We start from the raw sequence: 20522 nt of genomic DNA, 5'->3' as shown, positions 1-20522 counted from the left end.
TCAAATTTATGTTTAAATACGCGCGAAGCCCGCAAAAAATTTGTCTTTTACAACTTGCAGGGAGCGCATATTTAATTTCCCAGGCTACGCCAAGGAGTTTTGGTGTTGAGGGGGCACCCAAATGAAGCCTAATTATGCATGGTGGGTAAAGATTTCCACTTCTTACCTAAGCCATGCAAACCATGCAAACAAAGTGTTGTCATGTCGAAAGGGTGTCCAGGCCAGGCCCGAGGCCAGGGTGCCCCTTAGCTCGGGTGCCCGGGGGCGCGGCCCCCCAGAGCGCATAGGAGTTACGCCACTGCCCAGCTACCTCATTGGTACTCTAAAAGTACCCGAGTACCCGTGTGGGTACTCTACAGTACACACATCGGAATCACACGTACAGGTATGAGAATAATTATTTCAGTGCAATGCGTGTGTTATGCTTCTTTGGCGCTCCAAGTGCTACGTGATTTGTACTTGCCGAGTGCACCACGCTCTTTACGCGTCGCGGTTTTTTTTAACACGCAATGCGTGTGACGCAAAGCATCGACCCCCGATGCCACAGATTTGGTTTGTACTACAAAGTGGACAGACTGTACTTACATTGGTACTGTATTGGTAGCTCTGGGGTCGACAGCAATACGAATCTGGTAGTGCAGTACTGAGGAAGGAAGACTTTAAGGAGGATCCTTTAAATTTCTAGTGTGATCCATATCCCTGAGGTCCTGAGATTTGATGCTGTGAGATAATTGGATCGATATCTCATTTGCATTCGGAACATTGGTGTATCGTTCGTGTAAGAGAATACCAAACAAATCCCAACTCTAATCCTAACCCTAACCCTCATTTGCATTCGGAACTTTGGTGTATCTTTCGTGTAAGAGAATACCAAACAGATCTAAACTCTAACCCTAACCCTTACCCTAACCCCAAACCTAGCCCTAGCCCTAACCCTAACCCTAACCTTAACCCTCATTTGCATTCGGAACTTTGGTGTATCTTTCGTGTAAGAGAATACCAAACAAATCCCAACTCTAATCCTAACCCTACCCATAGCAAAAAGAAAAGGTATCGGTATAGTTTCGGCTACTATACGGGATAGTATCCGATAGGTATTCTGAAGCTATCCGAAAGTATCTGCTAGCAGATACTAGTTGGATACTAGTATCGGTATAGTGGTACTATAGTGGTACTATTCCGATACTGTTCCGATACTAGTATCTGATACTATAGTATCGGAATAGTACCCGCTTTCAGCTGGCGCCAATCCATGTCACATGACTAATTAGAATAACTGCCATATCGGCTTGGAGCCAAATTGCTATACAGTCAAGGAATGAGTTCCTCTGATTCAAAGGATAATATATACTGTTGTACAAGGAATTGTACAGTGTGTTCTATTTCTGGGCTTCACAAAACAGGTATGATTGTATTGGGTGACAGTTTTTGAACAAAACTTTATATTTTATCTAAATTTAGTATAAGCTTAAGAACATCGTACAATGTAGGCTATATCAAACCACGGAGTATGTTGAATTCTGCACCCAAGACAAAATGGTGCTCAATACATGCAATAAATGTGAATGTGTATATTATATGTTTTTAGCATGCAATTAAGCATTCATATAATGTACATTTTCAATTGCTTTTTGCCACAAATTTCAATGCTGCATGTATGTACAATAATCAATTGCTACACGTTTCACATTTAATGTATGTACAACTATAATCATTTGAAATTTTCCAGTGACCTTGTCCATATACCATGTAAATCTCTGGACATATCTCTATGACCATATTTGGGCAAAACAATTTACATGCGAAACAAATAGTATCAGACACTATCCCGATACTAGTATCAGGTACTATCCCGATACTAGTATCGGGCACTATTCCGATACTATTTATCAGTGTCTCCCAGTATCAGTATCGGATACTATCCCGATACTATATGTCCATATATGGACAAAAAATTTGCATGTGAAACATATCCGGATACTATACCGATACTAATATCCCACTAGGTAGCGGGTACTATTCCGGTATTAGTATCAGAGACTATCCCGATACCTATTATATTTTGATATGGGTAACCCTCATTTGCATTCGGAACTTTGGTGTATCTTTCGTGTAAGAGAATACCAAACAGATCTAAACTCTAACCCTAACCCTTACCCTAACCCCAAACCTAGCCCTAGCCCTAACCCTAACCTTAACCCTCATTTGCATTCGGAACTTTGGTGTATCTTTCGTGTAAGAGAATACCAAACAAATCCCAACTCTAATCCTAACCCTAACCCTCATTTGCATTCGGAAATTTAGTGTATCCTTCGTGTAAGAGAATACCAAACAGATTTCAACTCTAACCCTAACCCTTACCCTAACCCCAAACCTAACCCTAACCCTAGCCCTAACCTTAAACCTCATTTGCATTCGGAACCTTCGTGTATCCTTCGTGTAAGAGAATACGAAACAAATCCCAACTCTAATCCTAACTCTAACCCTAACCCTCATTTGCATTCGGAACTTTGGTGTATCCTTCGTATAAGAGAATACTAAACAAATCCCAACTCTAATCTAATCCTAACCCTAACCCTAAGGAACTTTGCTCTTCAGATGTGTATTTGAACTATAGATCCCGGATACTATTCTCCCATATTTCTATACATGGCATGTTGTACAAATAACATGTTATTTGCATGTTCCATTACATAGATTATCCGTTATTTAAAGGACCAGGTAAAGAACCTTAATTGCGCGTAGCCTTTCTGAATGCAAGCAATTTTACATTGGTTTATAGTATAGAATGTCGAATTAGAAACAAAATGAATATGACAAGACACACTTACGTACCATCCTAGACCTATATCAATGTAACGAAAAGGTGCAATAAAACTGTGAGATAGGATCAAATATGACACAAGATTTTCTGACGCCCTTAGAAATGCACGTAAAAATTTAAGAATCCAATCCATCTGTTGTGACTCGTCATTTTTGTTGGGAATGAAATATCGTGAGGAGACAACCACTTCATTACATGGTATCACTCTGTAGCAACCACTAACGTCGTTATTAATTTTACCGGTAGGAAAAAGGTAGCCTAACTGCAAGGTCGATGAAAAAATATTACATATATTTTAAAGTTTCAGAAAGCGGCTTTGGAAAGATTTCGATATTTATTGTAATATCGTATGGTAAACGATTCTTTGTAATTGATGGTTCAAATAATGTGCAGGCGGAAAGTCCATAATAGCTTGCATCCTTGCAACAAATGCTCCATAACTCCATACAGCCATCTTATTTCATGAAATAGGATATGACTTACGAATAAGTTGTCAACAGTGTATTGTTTGATTATTGTGGACATGTAAACCGGTCACATTTTAAAATGCACCATTTTGAACAGCAACAAAAGAAATCAAAAATTGCATATACTTAGGACTGTGTCCGTGTTTGGGCTATTCGCGTTGAAATCCATACATCTCTGGAAGACATGACCTAAATCTCCCACACAGGGGGTGCAAATGTCAAATGGGGTTACCTGAATGGGTGACTCCATAACGAAATCGACATCCCTGGTGTGGAAAATAAATCCTAACACTAGACGCTGCTTTTTTTCTATCGGAAGTTAAAAAAGAACGAAAAAGGAGCGAAGATGAACAAAGAAGTCACTTGGCACCCATGCAGGATTCAAACCTTAGATCCCTCACTCGCCAAGCACACGATTACCGACCGGTAGCCACAGGGTTTCGCTGTCCCGGCCAGCGATCTCATGGCGATTTCGTGAGCATGTAGCACTATAGGGTGATTGCGTCACGGTATCACGTGGGATTCATGCATGCGCAGTGGTTATTCTCGTGGTAATCTGTGATCTCTAGGCATGTTAGGGTTAAAGTCATATCTTCCATAGAGGTGCATGGATTTCCACTGAAATGCCCTATTTATGAAAAGCGTAATTTTACATAGCAAACATAGCTTTTACACAATCATATTGTTTGTTGTTACTTTGTATCAATGAACTTCGCGCCGGATGAAAGCTGAGCGTGAAAACAGTGTATTTATAAAATGAGATTTTTTGCTGGTATTTTTAGATTAATTTTTTTTATAAAAGATGACAAGCGATACTCGGAAATCAATAAGGAAGTCGTGTTTCATTTACACACTCTCTTCGAAACAAGTAATGACATCGGAATGTTCTTAAAAATCATAATGTCAATAATTGTAGATGTTATCTGTATTCCGTCATGATCTGGACATCCTAGAGCAGAGGTTAACAATCACGAAAAAGGAAATGACTTATTGAATAAACTGTCAACAGTATATTGTTTTGATTATTGTCAGTGGCGTAGATTTCTTTTTGACAGGGGGGGGGTGGAGTTGGAAAAAAATTCTTAAAGTATAGTCAATGCAGCACCTGTTGGTGACATAATAAGTTTATGGTACAAATGCGCGCGAAGCGTGCGAACAATTTTGCTATTTTGAAGGTAAACTGATGAAATATGGTGTAAAAGTGGAATAAATGCGCGGGAAGCGCGCGAAATTGTGAACTTTTTGGTCTAAAATGGGCAAATATGAGGTTAATTTGGTCAGAAACCCATTATCAGGCGTCAACATTGGGGGGATGATTGTATGGACCATCCCCTGGCAAAATATTGGGGGATTTATCCCCCAGATCTACGCCTATGATTATTGAGGATAATAATACCTGTCATGTTTAAAAATGCAAGATTTCTAAGATCAATAAAGGAAATCAAGATCACACGCAAAATATTTGACAATAAAAATATTTGTGAATAGTGGATCAATTCAATTACCACAGCGTTTGTACACATAGCTTTCACACAATCATTTTTTGTTACTTTATTTATGGAAGGGACCATAGATGCTTAAAGCTGGTCGTGAAAGTAGTGTTTTTATACACGATCAAATAAGATTTGGAGGTATTTTTACCTAGCCGGGATCCGGCTAGGTCTTGTGATCCTATCGGATCTTTCTTACCTAGCCGGGACACCGGCTAGGTCTTGAAATGCTACCGGATCTTTCTTTCTTCTGGCAACAAATTTCAAAATGCTTCTTCTCTTACATGTTACATGCTACAATGACGTCACTTGCACATATGCATTGTCTATATCCAGTGTCTATAGGGTGTTCACAGATTTGGGGTCAAAGGTCATTTAGGGGTCATTTCCGGTATAATACCAAATATCTTCAAAATGCTTCTTCTTCCACAAATTACATGTGATGGTGACATGCTTAGGTCATGTGACTAGACTTTGGTTGGTGTCTATAGGGTGTTCACAGATAAGGGGTCAAAGGTCATTAAGGGGTCATTTCTGGTCAGAATGCTAAAATATTCAAAAATCACTGTTTTTACAAATTACATAGCAGAGTATTGTCATTAGCACACATGCATTGCTACTAATAAAGGTCTTTGGGGTGTCTAAAGTTTCGGGGTCAAAGGTCATTAAGGGGTCGCTTCCGGTCAAAAACCAAAAATCATAAAATATGTTCATTTTTTTAAATCTCAAAACGTAACCAGACCAGAGTGACATAAACTTCATATATGCATTAGTGTTACCCGATGCATGCACGGTATTTTTATTTTTTTGGTCAAAGGTCATTTAGATGTCATTTCCGGTTTTAAGCTAAATAACTTCAAGAATTTTTATCTCTATAACTAAGCATAGTAGATTGTTTTAATTTAAACTGTAACAATGCATTTTCGTGGTGTATATAAGGTTTTTTTTATATTGGGGTCAAATGTCATTAAAGAGGTCAAAACGTCAAATTTGCAAAAAAATGTTTAAAATTACGGAAAAGTAGCTGTATCTCAGCCTATGGAAGACGGATAAAGCCCCTACATGCTACAGTGATACACCATTAATGGTGTGAGACGTCCATAAACTTTAAGACAGGCATTTCCGGCTCCGGCTAGGTCCAGATCTGTAACCAGATCTAGTTACCTAGCCGGGACACCGGCTAGGTCTTGTGATGCTATCGGATCTTTCTTCTTTCTTTCTTCTTTCTTTCTTTCTGGCAACAAATTTCAAAATGCTTCTTCTCCTACATGTTACATCCTACAGTGACGTCACTTGCACATATGCATCGGCTATATCCAGTGTCTATAGGATATTCACAAATTTGGGGTCAAAGGTCATTAAGGGGTCATTTTTGGTATAAAACCAAATATCTTCAAAATGCTTCTTCTGCCACAGATAACATAGTACGATGATGTCACTTACACATATGCATCGGCTATATCCAGTGCCTATAAATTATTCACAGAATTTGGGTCAAAGGTCATTAAGGGGTCATTTCCGGTCTGAAAGCTAAAAATATTCAAAAAATCACTGTCTTTACAAATTACATAGCAGAGTGTTGTCATTAGCACACATGCATTGCTACCAACCAGAGTCTTTGGGGTGTCTACAAAATCAGGGTCAAAGGTCATTAAGGGGTCGCTTTAAAAAAAAAAAAAAAAATCATCAAATATGTTCATTTTTTTATATCTCAAAACGTAACCAGACCAGAGTGACATAAATTTCATATATGTATTAGTGATACCTGATGTATGCACGGTATTTTTATTTTTTGGTCAAAGGTCATTTAGACGTCATTTCCGGTTTTAAGCTAAATAACTTCAAGAATTTTTATCTCCATAACTAAGCATAGTAGATTTTTAAATTTAAACTGTAACAATGCATTTTCACGGTGTATATAAGGCTTTTTTTATATTGGGGTCAAAGGTCATTAAGGAGGTCAAAACGTCAAATTTGCAAAAAAATGTTTAAAATCGCGGAAAAGTAGCTGTATCGCAGCCTATGGAAGACGGATAAAGCCCCTACATGTTACAGTGATGCACCATTAATGGTGTGAGATGTCCATAATAGCCGGTCAAAGGTCAAACTTTAAGTTAAGACTGGCATTTCCGGCCCCAGCTAGGTCCAGATCTGTAACCAGATCTAGTTCTTTCTTTCTTTACCTAGCCGGGACACCGGCTAGGTCTTGTGATGCTATCGGATCTTTCTTCTTCTTCTTCTGGCAACAAAGCGTGACATTTTGCGTGACTTGCCACGTTTCGCCCTAGCTCTCTTATGCTTTGACAGATTTCAACCATACTTGAGCCAAATGACCACTGGACTAGGCCAAACCTTACATTTGACTTTAACCTGACTGTGACCTTTGACCTTGACCTTATGGTCAAAAAATGTTGATTTCACAAAAAATGCTTCTCTTTCCACAAATTACATGCAATGATCATGTGACTCATGCATATGAATCAACATGTGGCAGTGCTTAAAACTTATTTAAAAAATTGAGGTCAAAGGTCATTAAGGGGTCATTTCCGGTAAAAGTCTGAAAGATTTGTAAAAAATATTCAAAAAATCACTGTCTTTACAAATTATATAGCAGAGAGTCGCCATTAGCACACATGCATCGCTACTAGCCAGGGTCTTTAGGATGCCTACAGTTCTGGGGTCAAAGGTCATTAAGGGGTTACTTCCGGTCAAAAACCAAAATTATCAAAAATGTTCAAAAAATTTTATCTCAAAATGTAAACAGACCAGAGTGACATAAACTTCATATATGCATTAGTGTTACCCAATGTATGCACGGTATTTTTATTTTTTTTGTCAAAGGTCATTTAGACGTCATTTCCGGTTTTAAGCTAAATAACTTCAAGAATTTTTATCTCCATAACTAAGCATAGTAGATTTTTTTTATTTAAACTGTAACAATGCATTTTCGCGGTGTATATGAGGGTTTTTTATATTGGGGTCAAAGGTCATTAAGGAGGTCAAAACGTCAAATTTGCAAAAAAATGTTTAAAATTACGGAACAGTAGCTGTATCTCAGCCTATGGAAGACGGATAAAGCCCCTACATGCTACAGTGAAGCACCATTAATGGTGTGAGATGTCCGTAATAGCCGGTCAAAGGTCAAACTTTAAGTTAAGACTGGCATTTCCGGCCCTGGCTAGGTCCAGATCTGTAACCAGATCTAGTTACCTAGCCGGGACACCGGCTAGGTCTTGTGATGCTATCGGATCTTTACCTAGCCGGGACACCGGCTAGGTCTTGTGATGCTATCGGATCTTTCTTCTTCTTCTTCTTCTTTCTTCTGGCAACAAATTTCAAAATGCTTCTTCTCCTACATGTTACATCCTACAATGACGTCACTTGCACATATGCATCGGCTATATCCAGTGTCTATAGGATATTCACAAATTTGGGGTCAAAAGGTCATTAAGGGTCATTTCCGGTATAAAACCAAATATCTTCAAAATGCTTCTTCTCCTACATGTTACATCCTACAATGACGTCACTTGCACATATGCATCGGCTATGTCCAGTGCCTATAAATTATTCACAGAATTTGGGTCAAAGGTCATTAAGGGGGTCATTTCCGGTCAGAAAGCTAAAAATATTCAAAAAATCACTGTCTTTACAAATTACATAGCAGAGTGTTGTCATTAGCACACATGCATTGCTACTAACCAGGGTCTTTGGGGTGTCTACAGTTTTGGGGTCAAAGGTCATTAAGGGGTCGCTTCCGGTCAAAAACCAAAAATCATCAAATATGTTCATATTTTTATATCTCAAAACGTAACCAGACCAGAGTGACATAAATTTCATATATGCATTAGTGTTACCCGATGTATGCACGGTATTTTTATTTTTTTTGGTCAAAGGTCATTTAGACGTCATTTCCGGTTTTAAGCTAAATAACTTTAAGAATTTTTATCTCCATAACTAAGCATAGTAGATTTTTTTAATTTAAACTGTAACAATGCATTTTCTCGGTGTATATGAGGTTTTTTTTTATATTGGGGTCAAAGGTCACTAAAGAGGTCAAAACGTCAAATTTGCAAAAAATGTTTAAAATTACGGAAAAGTAGCTGTATCTCAGCCTATGAAAGACGGATAAAGCCCCTAGATGCTACAGTGATGCACCAATAATGGTGTGAGATGTCCATAATAGCCGGTCAAAGGTCAAACTTTAAGTTAAGACTGGCATTTCCGGCCCCGGCTAGGTCCAGATCTGTAACCAGATCTAGTTCTTTCTTCTTTCTGCTTCTTTCTTCTGGCAACAAATTTCAAAATGCTTCTTCTCCTACATGTTACATCCTACAATGACGTCACTTGCACATATGCATCGGCTATATCCAGTGTCTATAGGATATTCACAAATTTGGGGTCAAAGGTCATTAAGGGGTCATTTCCGGTATAAAACCAAAAATCTTCAAAATGCTTCTTCTGTCACAAATTACATAGTACGATGATGTCACTTGCACATATGCATCGGCTATATCCAGTTCCTATAAATTATTCACAGAATTTGGGTCAAAGGTCATTAAGGGGTCATTTCCGGTCTGAAAGCTAAAAATATTCAAAAAATCACTGTTTTACAAATTACATAGCAGAGTGTTGTCATTAGCACACATGCATTGCTACTAACCAGGGTCTTAAGGGTGTCTACAGTTTCGGGGTCAAAGGTCATTAAGGGGTCGCTTCCGGTCAAAAACCAAAATCATCAAATATGTTCATTTTTTTATCTCAAAACGTAACCAGACCAGAGTGACATAAACTTCATATATGCATTAGTGTTACCCGATGTATGCACGGTATTTTTATTTTTTTGGTCAAAGGTCATGTAGACGTCATTTCCGGTTTTAAGCTAAATAACTTCAAGAATTTTTATCTCCATAACTAAGCATACTAGATTTTTTTAATTTAAACTGTAACAATGCATTTTCGTGGTGTATATGAGGGTTTTTTTATATTGGGGTCAAAGGTCATTAAGGAGGTCAAAACGTCAAATTTGCAAAAATGTTTAAAATTACGGAAAAGTAGCTGTATCTCAGCCTATGGAAGACGGATAAAGCCCCTACATGCTACAGTGATGCACCATTAATGGTGTGAGATGTCCATAAACTTTAAGACTGGCATTTCCGGCCCTGGCTAGGTCCAGATCTGTAACCAGATCTAGTTCTTTCTTTCTTCTGGCAACAAATTTCAAAATGCTTCTTCTCCTACATGTTACATCCTACAATGACGTCACTTGCACATATGCATCGGCTATATCCAGTGTCTATAGGATATTCACAAATTTGGGGTCAAAGGTCATTAAGGGGTCATTTCCGGTATAAAACCAAATATCTTCAAAATGCTTCTTCTCCTACATGTTACATCCTACAATAACGTCACTTGCACATATGCATCGGCTATATCCAGTGCCTATAAATTATTCACAGAATTTGGGTCAAAGGTCATTAAGGGGTCATTTCCGGTCTGAAAGCTAAAAATATTCAAAAATCACTGTTTTTACAAATTACATAGCAGAGTATTGTCATTAGCACACATGCATTGCTACCAACCAGGGTCTTTGGGAGGTCTACAGTTTTGGGGTCAAAGGACATTAAGAGGTCGCTTCCGGTCAAAAACCAAAAATCATCAAATATGTTCATTTTTTTTATATCTCAAAACGTAACCAGACCAGAGTTGCATAAACTTCATATATGCATTAGTGTTACCCGATGTGTGCACGGTATTTTTTTTTTTTTTGGTCAAAGGTCATTTAGACGTCATTTCCGGTTTTAAGCTAAATAACTTCAAGAATTTTTATCTCCATAACTAAGCATAGTAGATTTTTAAATTTAAACTGTAACAATGCATTTTCGCGATGTGTATGAGGTTTTTTTATATTGGGGTCAAAGGTCATTAAGGAGGTCAAAACGTCAAATTTGCAAAAAATTGTTTAAAATTACGGAAAAGTAGCTGTATCTCAGCCTATGGAAGACGGATAAAGCCCTTACATGCTACAGTGATGCACCATAAATGGTGTGAGATGACTGATCAAAGGTCAAAGATTAGCATTTCCGGCCCGGAACGCCCGGCTAGGTTCAGATATGTTCCCAGATCTAGTTGGATTAGTTTTTATAAAAGCTGACACGCGACACCAAGAAACCAATAACGTTATACTTATTTATACGTTGCACACCGACATCGCCCGGTTAATAATTACATTATACAGCACAGACACTGAAATGAATACCCGGGATCGATACACGTGAATGTGCTATGCACGATTTGATATTCAGACGATAAATCTTTGGATACCGGTAGAAAATGATGAATATCTCCCGTAATTGATTTAGTCTAAAGAAGCCAGATTTTGTTCCTTGCACTTGAATATACGTGTTCAACGGATATGATAGTCGTTAGCTTGCGTCTTGAGAAGGAACCATTGCGTTTTGAACTCAAAAACTGACAAAAATATTCTGATTTTATATCGTCGCCAGAGTGCTACACTATCGTAAGTGGCATTTTTGGCCAAAATGAGATTTTGACGAATTATGGAAGGCCATATAAAAAACACACATTTTAAACCAGGTTTTAAGTTTCAAAATTGCTTAACTATTTTTTAATTAATAAAAATAAAATATCGTAAGTGCAATGCAATTTTAATTAATGCATGCAAGACTATCGTATGTGCCACTTACGATAGTCTTGTACGCTAATTTTGTTTTTCATTTGCTGCAAGACCATCGTATGTGCCACATACGCTACTTTATTGGGCCTAAACAACAAAATCACGGAATGCTACACCATCGTAAGTGCAAAACAGTCTCTAACACATCACTGGCTGTGACGCTGACGGCTGTATGCGTTGTCATCATGCTGGCTAAGTTCATAGCTCCCATGACCGGTAATAGAGACGATAAATCCGGTGTTTTTATTTTTAGATTCAGTAATAAATCTTGAGAGATAACATTAAGGCAAAAGGTGTCTTGCTATTGTAAATACAGACTTGACATTTAATATGGAATATTTGTTCGCAAAATTCCAAGACTGGTCTGGACGGAGTCTGCATAAACCGCACGGGCGAAATAAGAATTGGGGTGTGTCAGGAGATGGTGCAAAATAGTTGTTTGATAGAAAATGTGCTTTCCATAAGTTTACATTATGGTGCTCTTAATGTAGCAAATTTGCCTAAAATGGCGGATTTAGGGAGGTTGAATTTTAGCTTTGTGGTGGACACAATTTAGGACCTTATGCAACATTGTGCTGTTATTATCAAATTCATAGGGGTTTGAGGTGATATTTCTTAAACTTCGTCAGCAATTGGCATTCATCACAACTGAAATACACTTGTAATGTGCCAATTTTTTTAACAAGGGAGGAGCTTAAAAATAGGGCTCTTAAAAGTGATTCGTACTCAGAAGGTTTGAATGGCCCAACTGGGGTCAAATGTTATAAACTTACGGTAAAAAAACAACTTCGCGGATTCCTGGTTGTCCAATGAACTCACGCTGTTTCTTTGTGTGTACACTAAGTTTATAACATTTGGCCCCAGGGGACCATTCAAACTTTCTGAGTGCGTACCACTTTTAAGAGCCATATTTGTTAAAGCTCCTCCCACTTTCAAAACTGGCAGCTTACAAGTGCATTTCAATTCTGACGAACACTTATTGGTATTTAGGTTCAGTAAATATCGCCTAAAACCTCAATGAATTTGATAATATCAGAATAAAGTTGCTCAAATTCAGAATTTTACCCCCACAAAAATCAAATTCAGTCTCCTTAAATCCGCCATTTTAGGTCAATTCACTACATTATGAGTGCCATAATGTAAACTAATAGAAAGCACATTTTCTGTTAAACAATTATTTTACACCATCTCCCGACACACCCCAATTAATATTTAGCCCGTGCGGTTTATGCAGACCCCTTCAAGACCAGTCTTGGAGTTGTGCAAAATAATATTCCATATTAAATGTCAAGTCTGTATTATGTGCCAAAATAAATTAACAATTGTCAAGAAACATAAAATGGCAAAATATTGGACATTTGAGCCGATATTACGCATATCCTAATTTAGCAATGAATGTTACACTCTACACTTATTTCTATTTGAGTGCAACACTATCGTATGTGGCACATACGATAGTGTTGCACTCTACACTCATTTCTATTTGAGTGTAACACTATCGTATGTGGCACTTACGACATCTAAAACAGTAAATAATTCATCGATTTATTAACTTTAACACCATTTATATACTGAGTTTATATTATTAAAATCAAATTGCTTTACATTCCCATGTCATTTTATGGCTGCATGGAAACAAACGGCTACGCAAAACACAAAAATGCTTCTCCTGTAAAACTGTCCAAACTGCACTTTGCCGACGATATGTGCCGAAATATAGCGCAGCGTATGCTAGCTGCACTCACTCGTGCAAGCAGTCTAAAAGCATATGACCATTGACCTCATCAATGGCGTATACATGCTCACTCACACACAGAGAGGTCAATTACCAGGCTATTGTCAGTAGCCTTAGTCGGATGTCCCTCGGCTCATTATGCGTCTCAAAGGTCGGAACAAAAATGGCCATGCGTGGCTGTGGATTCAACCTACCATGGCGATTTCTGCCATGAAGATATCGGGGCGATGAGTCCAGGGACAGGCGATTTGCGCGGAAAAAAATAGCAAATTGCGCGGAACTTTGTTTTTCAGTGCAAATCATGTATCCCTAAATTGCGCGGAAAGAAAGTTCCGCGCAAATCGCTTGTCCCTGGCGATGACACTGTGCGTTGTCTTCAAAACATTGGATTGTTCTCAAAGTTTAGACGTCATCTGATTCTGAGGCTAATAATCAAGAAATAGGAAGTAACTTCAGAATAAGTTGTCAATAGTGTTTTGATCATTGTGGACATGTAAACATGTTACATTTCAAAATGCACAACTTATAAGACCAATAAAAGAAACAAAGATTACATATCAAATTCCCAAATACAGTACTTAAGGACTATGTGTCCATGTTTGAGTACCATTGGTTGTGAATAGTGGATCAAATCGATTTCCACATAACGTATTTAAATTTAGACTTTCACCCAGTCTTTTTTTATGGACGCCGGATCTGAACGCTGGGCGTGAAAGCAATGTTTTCTTCACACACGCTAAATGAGATTTGAATGTATATTTAGATACAGCCATGTCTGATGTAAATCCTATGAAATTAAGATGTTCATAAAATAGTTTTATACATTGACGAGTGTTGATAGTTGTAAATTCATGTAACATCCGTGCTACATAGTCTTATCAAGTACAGCCTAAGAAATTGCAAATTTTATTTTGTATGTATAGACGGTCTTTTTAAAAGCGCTTCACGACATAACTGTCCATTTCGTGAAGGGTTTCTCCTTCAATTTAAATTTATAAAATTGATGCAGCTAAAATAGAGCAAAATATTTTACAATGTTCATACAAGAATCTTTCACGAAGCTCTTGGTGAAACATGATTAACATAATTTGACTGAGGAAAATGAAAATGACTTCAAATCTCAGTCCCAGAATAACGCCAAAAATACAAACCCGAGAAGTTATGATTTAAATGATGATTTTAGGGCAATCTCAAATTTAACCTAATAATTGCATTTCTACAAAATGATAATTCTGGAAAAGACCCCATCAATCATCAACATCCTATACTCACTATTCTGGTGACGCATGCCTATTCTCGTGTCCTGCGGAGAGGAACAATTCAAACTCAGTGAAATGAGAAAAGTTGTATGCCCATTTCTGACGTAGTTTGTTGTATATGACATTGAATTGACGTTTGAAAGGAACTCTTCTATGCTTCTATAAGTTTTTATAGTCGCTATAATAGGATCTATATATAAAAGCATTTCCTAGTAGAGAAATAATAGTAGCGAACCGACTATATGAAAAGAACGAATGTCATATCAGGACCTTCATCTTTCTCATCAACCAGGCGTTATGCAAATATCAAAAACCTTCCTTCCTTAGTTTCTCCATACCATTGAATTCATTGACCTCCGGTTCAAAGCGTCTTTGTTCTTGATTGTATGTTTTTCTTATATCGTCGGTACGTAGGGTCAATAACTTCAGAATTCGTGTTCCCGAAGGTATAGATCTGGTAGTCTTGTTAAATGATGTCAATGACATCAATATTTACGTGTATAGATCTCAGCACCAGATTGGACACCTCTATCAGTCAACTAACTCAACTCTCTTTTTTTCTTCTTACTAATTTTGTATCACCTCTGTAAGAATAGCACATTATAGTACATTAAGAACAACTTTGAATACCGAAAGCGAAACATTTCACATGGTGAACGTTCCAACAATTTTCACTTGTCCAAACAATATGCTCAACTAAATTCTTACTATCACGAGAAACTAAACATGATACCAAATTTGTAAAAATTAATGTTCAATAATATTGTTATACATTATCCATCAATAGGCTACTCCAAACCTGTTTAGAAAATGATATCACGAGTGTGTTTCATTGCTAAACACATTTCTTTTTAGTATCCATTTAACCGTGTATTTGAGTATCCTAAATGAAGATGATCCTAAAATAGACCACCACCGTGACATCAATCATCAATCTGTGAAATGAAAAAATGTTTTACGCAGGATTCCGAAGTAGTTTGTATTATGACAAACTGAATTGGCGTTTGAAAGGAACTCTTGTACGCTTCTGTAAGTCTCTATAGTCTCTATAATAAATTCTATAAATAAATCTTTCCTAGTAGAGAACAGCAACGAACCGACTATATGATGAAAAAAAAAGAATGAATTTCATATCAGGACCTTCATCTTTCTCACATTATCAACCAGGCGTTATGCAAATATCAAAACCTTTCTTCCTTAGTTTGTTACTATCAATGTCTTAAGATCTACATACCATTGAAGTCATTGACCTTCGGTTCAAAGCGTCTTTTTTCTTGTATATGTTTATCTTATATCGTCGGTACGTAGGGTCAATAACTTCAGAATTCGTGTTCCCGAAGGTATAGATCTGGTAGTCTTGTTAAATGATGTCAATGACATCAATATTCACGTATATAGATCTGAGAACCAGATTGGACACCTTAAGCTTGCATTCGGGCCCTACTCTGATGAGTATTATGATGAGTTGACATCATCGTGACAATCTAAGTAGCTCGAAGTCCAAGATCTTCGCCTACATTGTGCAAATGTTAACCTTCCAGCTACTTATAGTCTGTATACCTTCCTCGAGTCAGTAATTTACATATTGTTTTTTTTTATTGTATCTCTAAATGTAATGATGAGAAGTATATAAAAGTATACATTTTCAGAAAGGATATGATGCAAGGAATCCAACTAGCTTAACAGATTTCTGCAAATATTAACAGTTTTTGAGAAAATCTCAAAATTTGATTTTACTTTACTGACTCGAGGAAAGTATACAGAGTATTGATCGCCACATGTATTTAAATGTTCTAGATTAAGAATGAAATTAGAAAAATATGAAACAACATTGTGGATTTTTATATCGACCTGATTATGTCCCTGCTATGACTTGATTATACCTGTGTAGCAGAGTAGGTGTCGGACTTTTAAAATTGGAAACTTAAAAGTGAATTTTCCATCCACATCTAGATGACGATCAACGTCCAACAGTTTCATAAAAGATATGCTGGATTGAATAATTGGGAAAACATAAACGCAACAGTTGCTTTTTTTTCATATCAACATACAAGCTGCCACAAATGCTTGGATATAATATACATGATACAAAAACTAACAGTAACAGTATGACTTATAAAAGTTTTGAAGTAATTTCACCCACCGCGCATGCTCCTGATAAGGACCACAGTTGGAGCTAGAGAGGGAGTTGTTCCATCCTCCTATGCACACTTCAGTTTGAAGGAAGCCGCTTACAAGAACACAGACGGAATGTCGATGAGGTACCCATATCAACCTGTACTGTTTCTTTAGCCATCTGGCTACATTGGATACTAACTAATCTTGCTGTATACTGAAAGTGTTTTTGGAGGTCGAATAGTGGGTTTCCTGCTAATCTTGGAATTCGTTGAAACAAGGTTTGACCGACGTTTAGACAACGTTCTTGTACTGTGTAAGCAGTTGCATCGCGAAGCTGCGAACAAGTTGGTCCTTGTCATTACTTGCATCTGCAACATACTTTGTACTTATGGAAAATATCATCACAAAATATATAGATGTTGGTTGTATTTGCTGTTTATTACAGTAAACATATACTGCAAAATAGCAACAATGGAGAAATTAGTACGTTCATGTAAAGAACCTACAAAAGGAACAAACAACTTAAAGTTTGGAAAAGTTTTGAGCCTATTTTGTGTGTGTTTATTTCTATCTTTGCTGCCTGGAATCAAATCACAAGACGTTCACCCAGATGGAATAGGAGTATGTACACAAATAGTACGGTAAGTATATGAAGGGAAAAAAAACAGGACCTTGTTTTATGACAATTTTTGAAAAATTCCATATTTTTAGCGACGAGAGGGCAAGCAAACTGTTTTTAGTTGCAAGTATTGGAATTATCAAATTTTGACAAAATGTAGCGGATTACACAAAATATGAATCTGGTATGGATCAAAATTACTTCAAAACAACTTCTTGTTCATGTTGGTTAACACAGGCAACCTGTCAGTGAAAGCATTTAAGGACGGCATATTTTTGTGAGATACTTATGGGATTCAATTCAAGGACACAATCATAGCTTAAGCGTGTCATATTAATTGACGCTCACGCTAACTAAACACAAATTAAATGATCAAAATATATATATAGGATACCTATAGGCTTGAAGTTGGATATCTTGATATATCAGTTCTATAATTGCATGTCTTCATAAGTTGTGTATCATACTGGCTGCTCAACACTCAACTTTAAGAGTTAACAGCACATCTGGATTTATTCATAATATGTTGCACAAGCTCAACATTTTAGGGCAAAACATAATCCATGATAATAAAAGTGTCCAACTTGCCAAGGTCCTGACCAGTGTAAAAGAACATTGTGATATGTAAGAACAAGGTTACCTACCCAAATCCTAGTATAAACATTTTTAATTTATGGTATTTAGTTACATGCACAAAACTAGCCAGTTAGCCTGGTCAACAATGTTAGACCTTTTAAGATCTGACTACATGTATACCAGTTGGTTTTTAGGACTTCATTCACAAGAAGAAGAATATCATATCTAAAAAGCAAGTTGGGCTCATGTAGTCAAATTGCAAGCAACTCATAACAGTCTATCTATTTTTAGTATGCCTTTAGTGTTAGCACACCATAAAAAATAAAGATTGTAATGGTATAAGTAAAGGATGTCAAAATGTTGTCGACGAATATTGACATTGATGTGTTCCTTGTCACATCAATATTGTTTGGGAGTGTCTCACTAGGATCCACAACATGTTCATCTATCAGGGCACAGTTCTTTAACCCCAATACATTTGTACATTCATTTTAACGACCTTAGAAAATATGGGTACAGAAACTCATACTCTGCAACTTGATGTCAAATTTTGCACTATGAGTGTTTAATTGAGGTTATTGGACTATGCCACTGGGATGAGGTCAACAGTGTCTGAGATGTGCGTTTCCTGAGTACTGGGTGAAGATGCTGGCAATTGACATACGAGCTACATGAAATCATATTATCTTGATGCTGTTGCTATGCGTATTTCAAAACACTAGCTTTGGAAGCTTATTGCGAATAATTAAAGGGATATCTCGTAATTTTGATATCGCTCAAGTGATAAATAATGAATTGAGTGAGTTATACAGGCTGTATCAAAATGATTGGTACCCGTCAGTTTTTGGTGTATACTGACAAGTACACCGCGTGGTGCAACATTGGACCCTCTAGAAATGCCCAGAATTTATAGTTTATAACCTTTTATAACATTCATTAATAACATTAGGAAACGAATTTGGAGAAAACCTTCTGTTAACAAAATACTATGCTGAGCCACCAGCCTGGGTGGCTCACGCTCCAGTAATTTCAGATGATTGAGATCAGTAATGCATCAAAGAATGTCTTCCAATTCATGAAACCAAATAGATAATCAGCTTATCGGATTAAAAGCTTAGAGGGAAGGTCTTGCTGCTCCGCGAGTGTTTGTAATTATCAGGTTTTCTCCAAATTCATTCTCTAATGGGTAGCTCCTATGTTGCATTTTGATGTGAATCTTGTCCATAATCACTGGAAATTGATGGGTATCAATCATTTTGATACAACTTGATACAGCCTTTGACTTGACTTGACTTGACTTGTACGTTTATTCCCTCAGTTTATTCCCTCAGACGCCTATGTAATATACAATTTGTCGTACACATGTGGGAGTATAATATTGGAATGGAAGGAGTAAATTGCCAATTTTGTATCCGTACTTTGACGATAGAGATAACAATGGAGCGGTGTTGCTCCCTTTGACCGAAGCATGGTTTCTCAAATGGCTTTCATTGATTTTCAGACTGTAAAGTGAATATTTTCACATAATCATATTAGGTTAAGCACTTTCTTATATAAAGTATCAGTAAAATTAGCTATACCACTTCTTTTAAGTTAAATGCATACTTTTAGATGAAGTTACATGTACTGTAAGGAATTCAATTCGCGCAAATGGTAAGTCAAGTCTTCTTACGCCTGAAAAATATATTAGTACCACTTTAAAGAGTCTCTGGGTGGTGGTTGCGCAATTTAGTTTCTTGACTCCAGTGCTTTCCTAAAGCTGCATCAGTAGTTTTGCTTGTTTTATTTTTAGAAAGCATCTTATGAAAAGAAGGGTTGCCGTTCAATTTGTCTTCGCAGGAACATGATTGAAAATTTGTTTTGGATGCGAATCTCCTGCATCGTCTGCTGTGGTGTGTTATCTAACGGACCTTGTTGCACCCATGCATGAGAGATAGTTCAAGGTCTTGTTGCAGAGACTATAGTACTAAGGTGGAGTATGCACGTTTACGTGCTAAAATGAGACGGAGAGTTACGGGTCGTTAATTTGAAACCGGGAATAGTTGGCGTGGATCACTATGGTTATTATCATCCAATTAATTGACCCAACAGCTTACAATATTAAAAGAAAATTGAATGAATGCAAGAGAAAAGTGTTTTAGATATTCTAAAAGCATATTTTTAAATTCGTTACAGTATACTGAGAGAAATCTATGATGGTTCTAGTACATTCTTGAACAAAGACCGGGCTCCCCATTATTTAGTAGTCAGAGTGTTTATTTTTAACCAAATATCTAGACATTTTATATGCATTTCCGAAATAACAGACTTAACTTAAGAAGTTGTAAGCATATATTTGACGGTCAAACTTACACTGTTTTTTATCATTATTTCTATATCCCTTGATGCCTTAATGCCGTAATAGGTGTGAACTTCCAGGGACTTTATTTTGACTAAACATTGATGATTAGTGATATAAACGCCAGAATAATATGATCTTGTAGTCATCTATGCATGACTTCACCAAAACCCAGAAATAGATTTGAAATGTAGAAGTGTGTACTTTTTACGGTATTGATTAAAACCATACTTGAGCCACCAGCCTGGGTGGCTCACGCTCCAGTAATTTCAGATGATTGAGCTCAGTAATACATCAAAGAATGTCTTCCAATTCATGAAAACAAATAGATAATCAGCTTATCGGATTAAAAGCTTAGAGGGAAGGTCTTGCTGCTCAGCGAGTGTTTGTAATTATCAGAAG

The 20522-nt window shown here is 37.1% G+C and overlaps 1 protein-coding gene and 1 long non-coding RNA gene across 2 annotated transcripts in view; one reads left to right on the top strand and one right to left on the bottom strand.

Moving 5' to 3' along the window:
- Positions 1 to 20522, bottom strand: part of LOC140148067 (uncharacterized) — a 467679-nt gene that overhangs the window by 257938 nt on the left and 189219 nt on the right. The gene's annotated exons all lie outside the window — the stretch shown is intronic.
- LOC140148059 (uncharacterized) overlaps positions 16705 to 20522 on the top strand; it is a 60492-nt gene continuing 56674 nt past the window's right edge. The window contains exon 1 of the mRNA XM_072169907.1: positions 16705 to 17228. Coding sequence (XP_072026008.1) covers positions 17059 to 17228 — 170 coding nt within the window. The 5' untranslated portion in view covers positions 16705 to 17058. The remainder of the gene's footprint in view (positions 17229 to 20522) is intronic.

This window comes from Amphiura filiformis, chromosome 3 (genome assembly GCF_039555335.1).
Source record: "Amphiura filiformis chromosome 3, Afil_fr2py, whole genome shotgun sequence".
In the NCBI taxonomy this organism is placed as follows: Eukaryota; Metazoa; Echinodermata; class Ophiuroidea; order Amphilepidida; family Amphiuridae; genus Amphiura; species Amphiura filiformis.
Note: the sequence above shows the minus strand (reverse complement) of the source record. Positions and strands in the feature narration are given on the sequence as shown.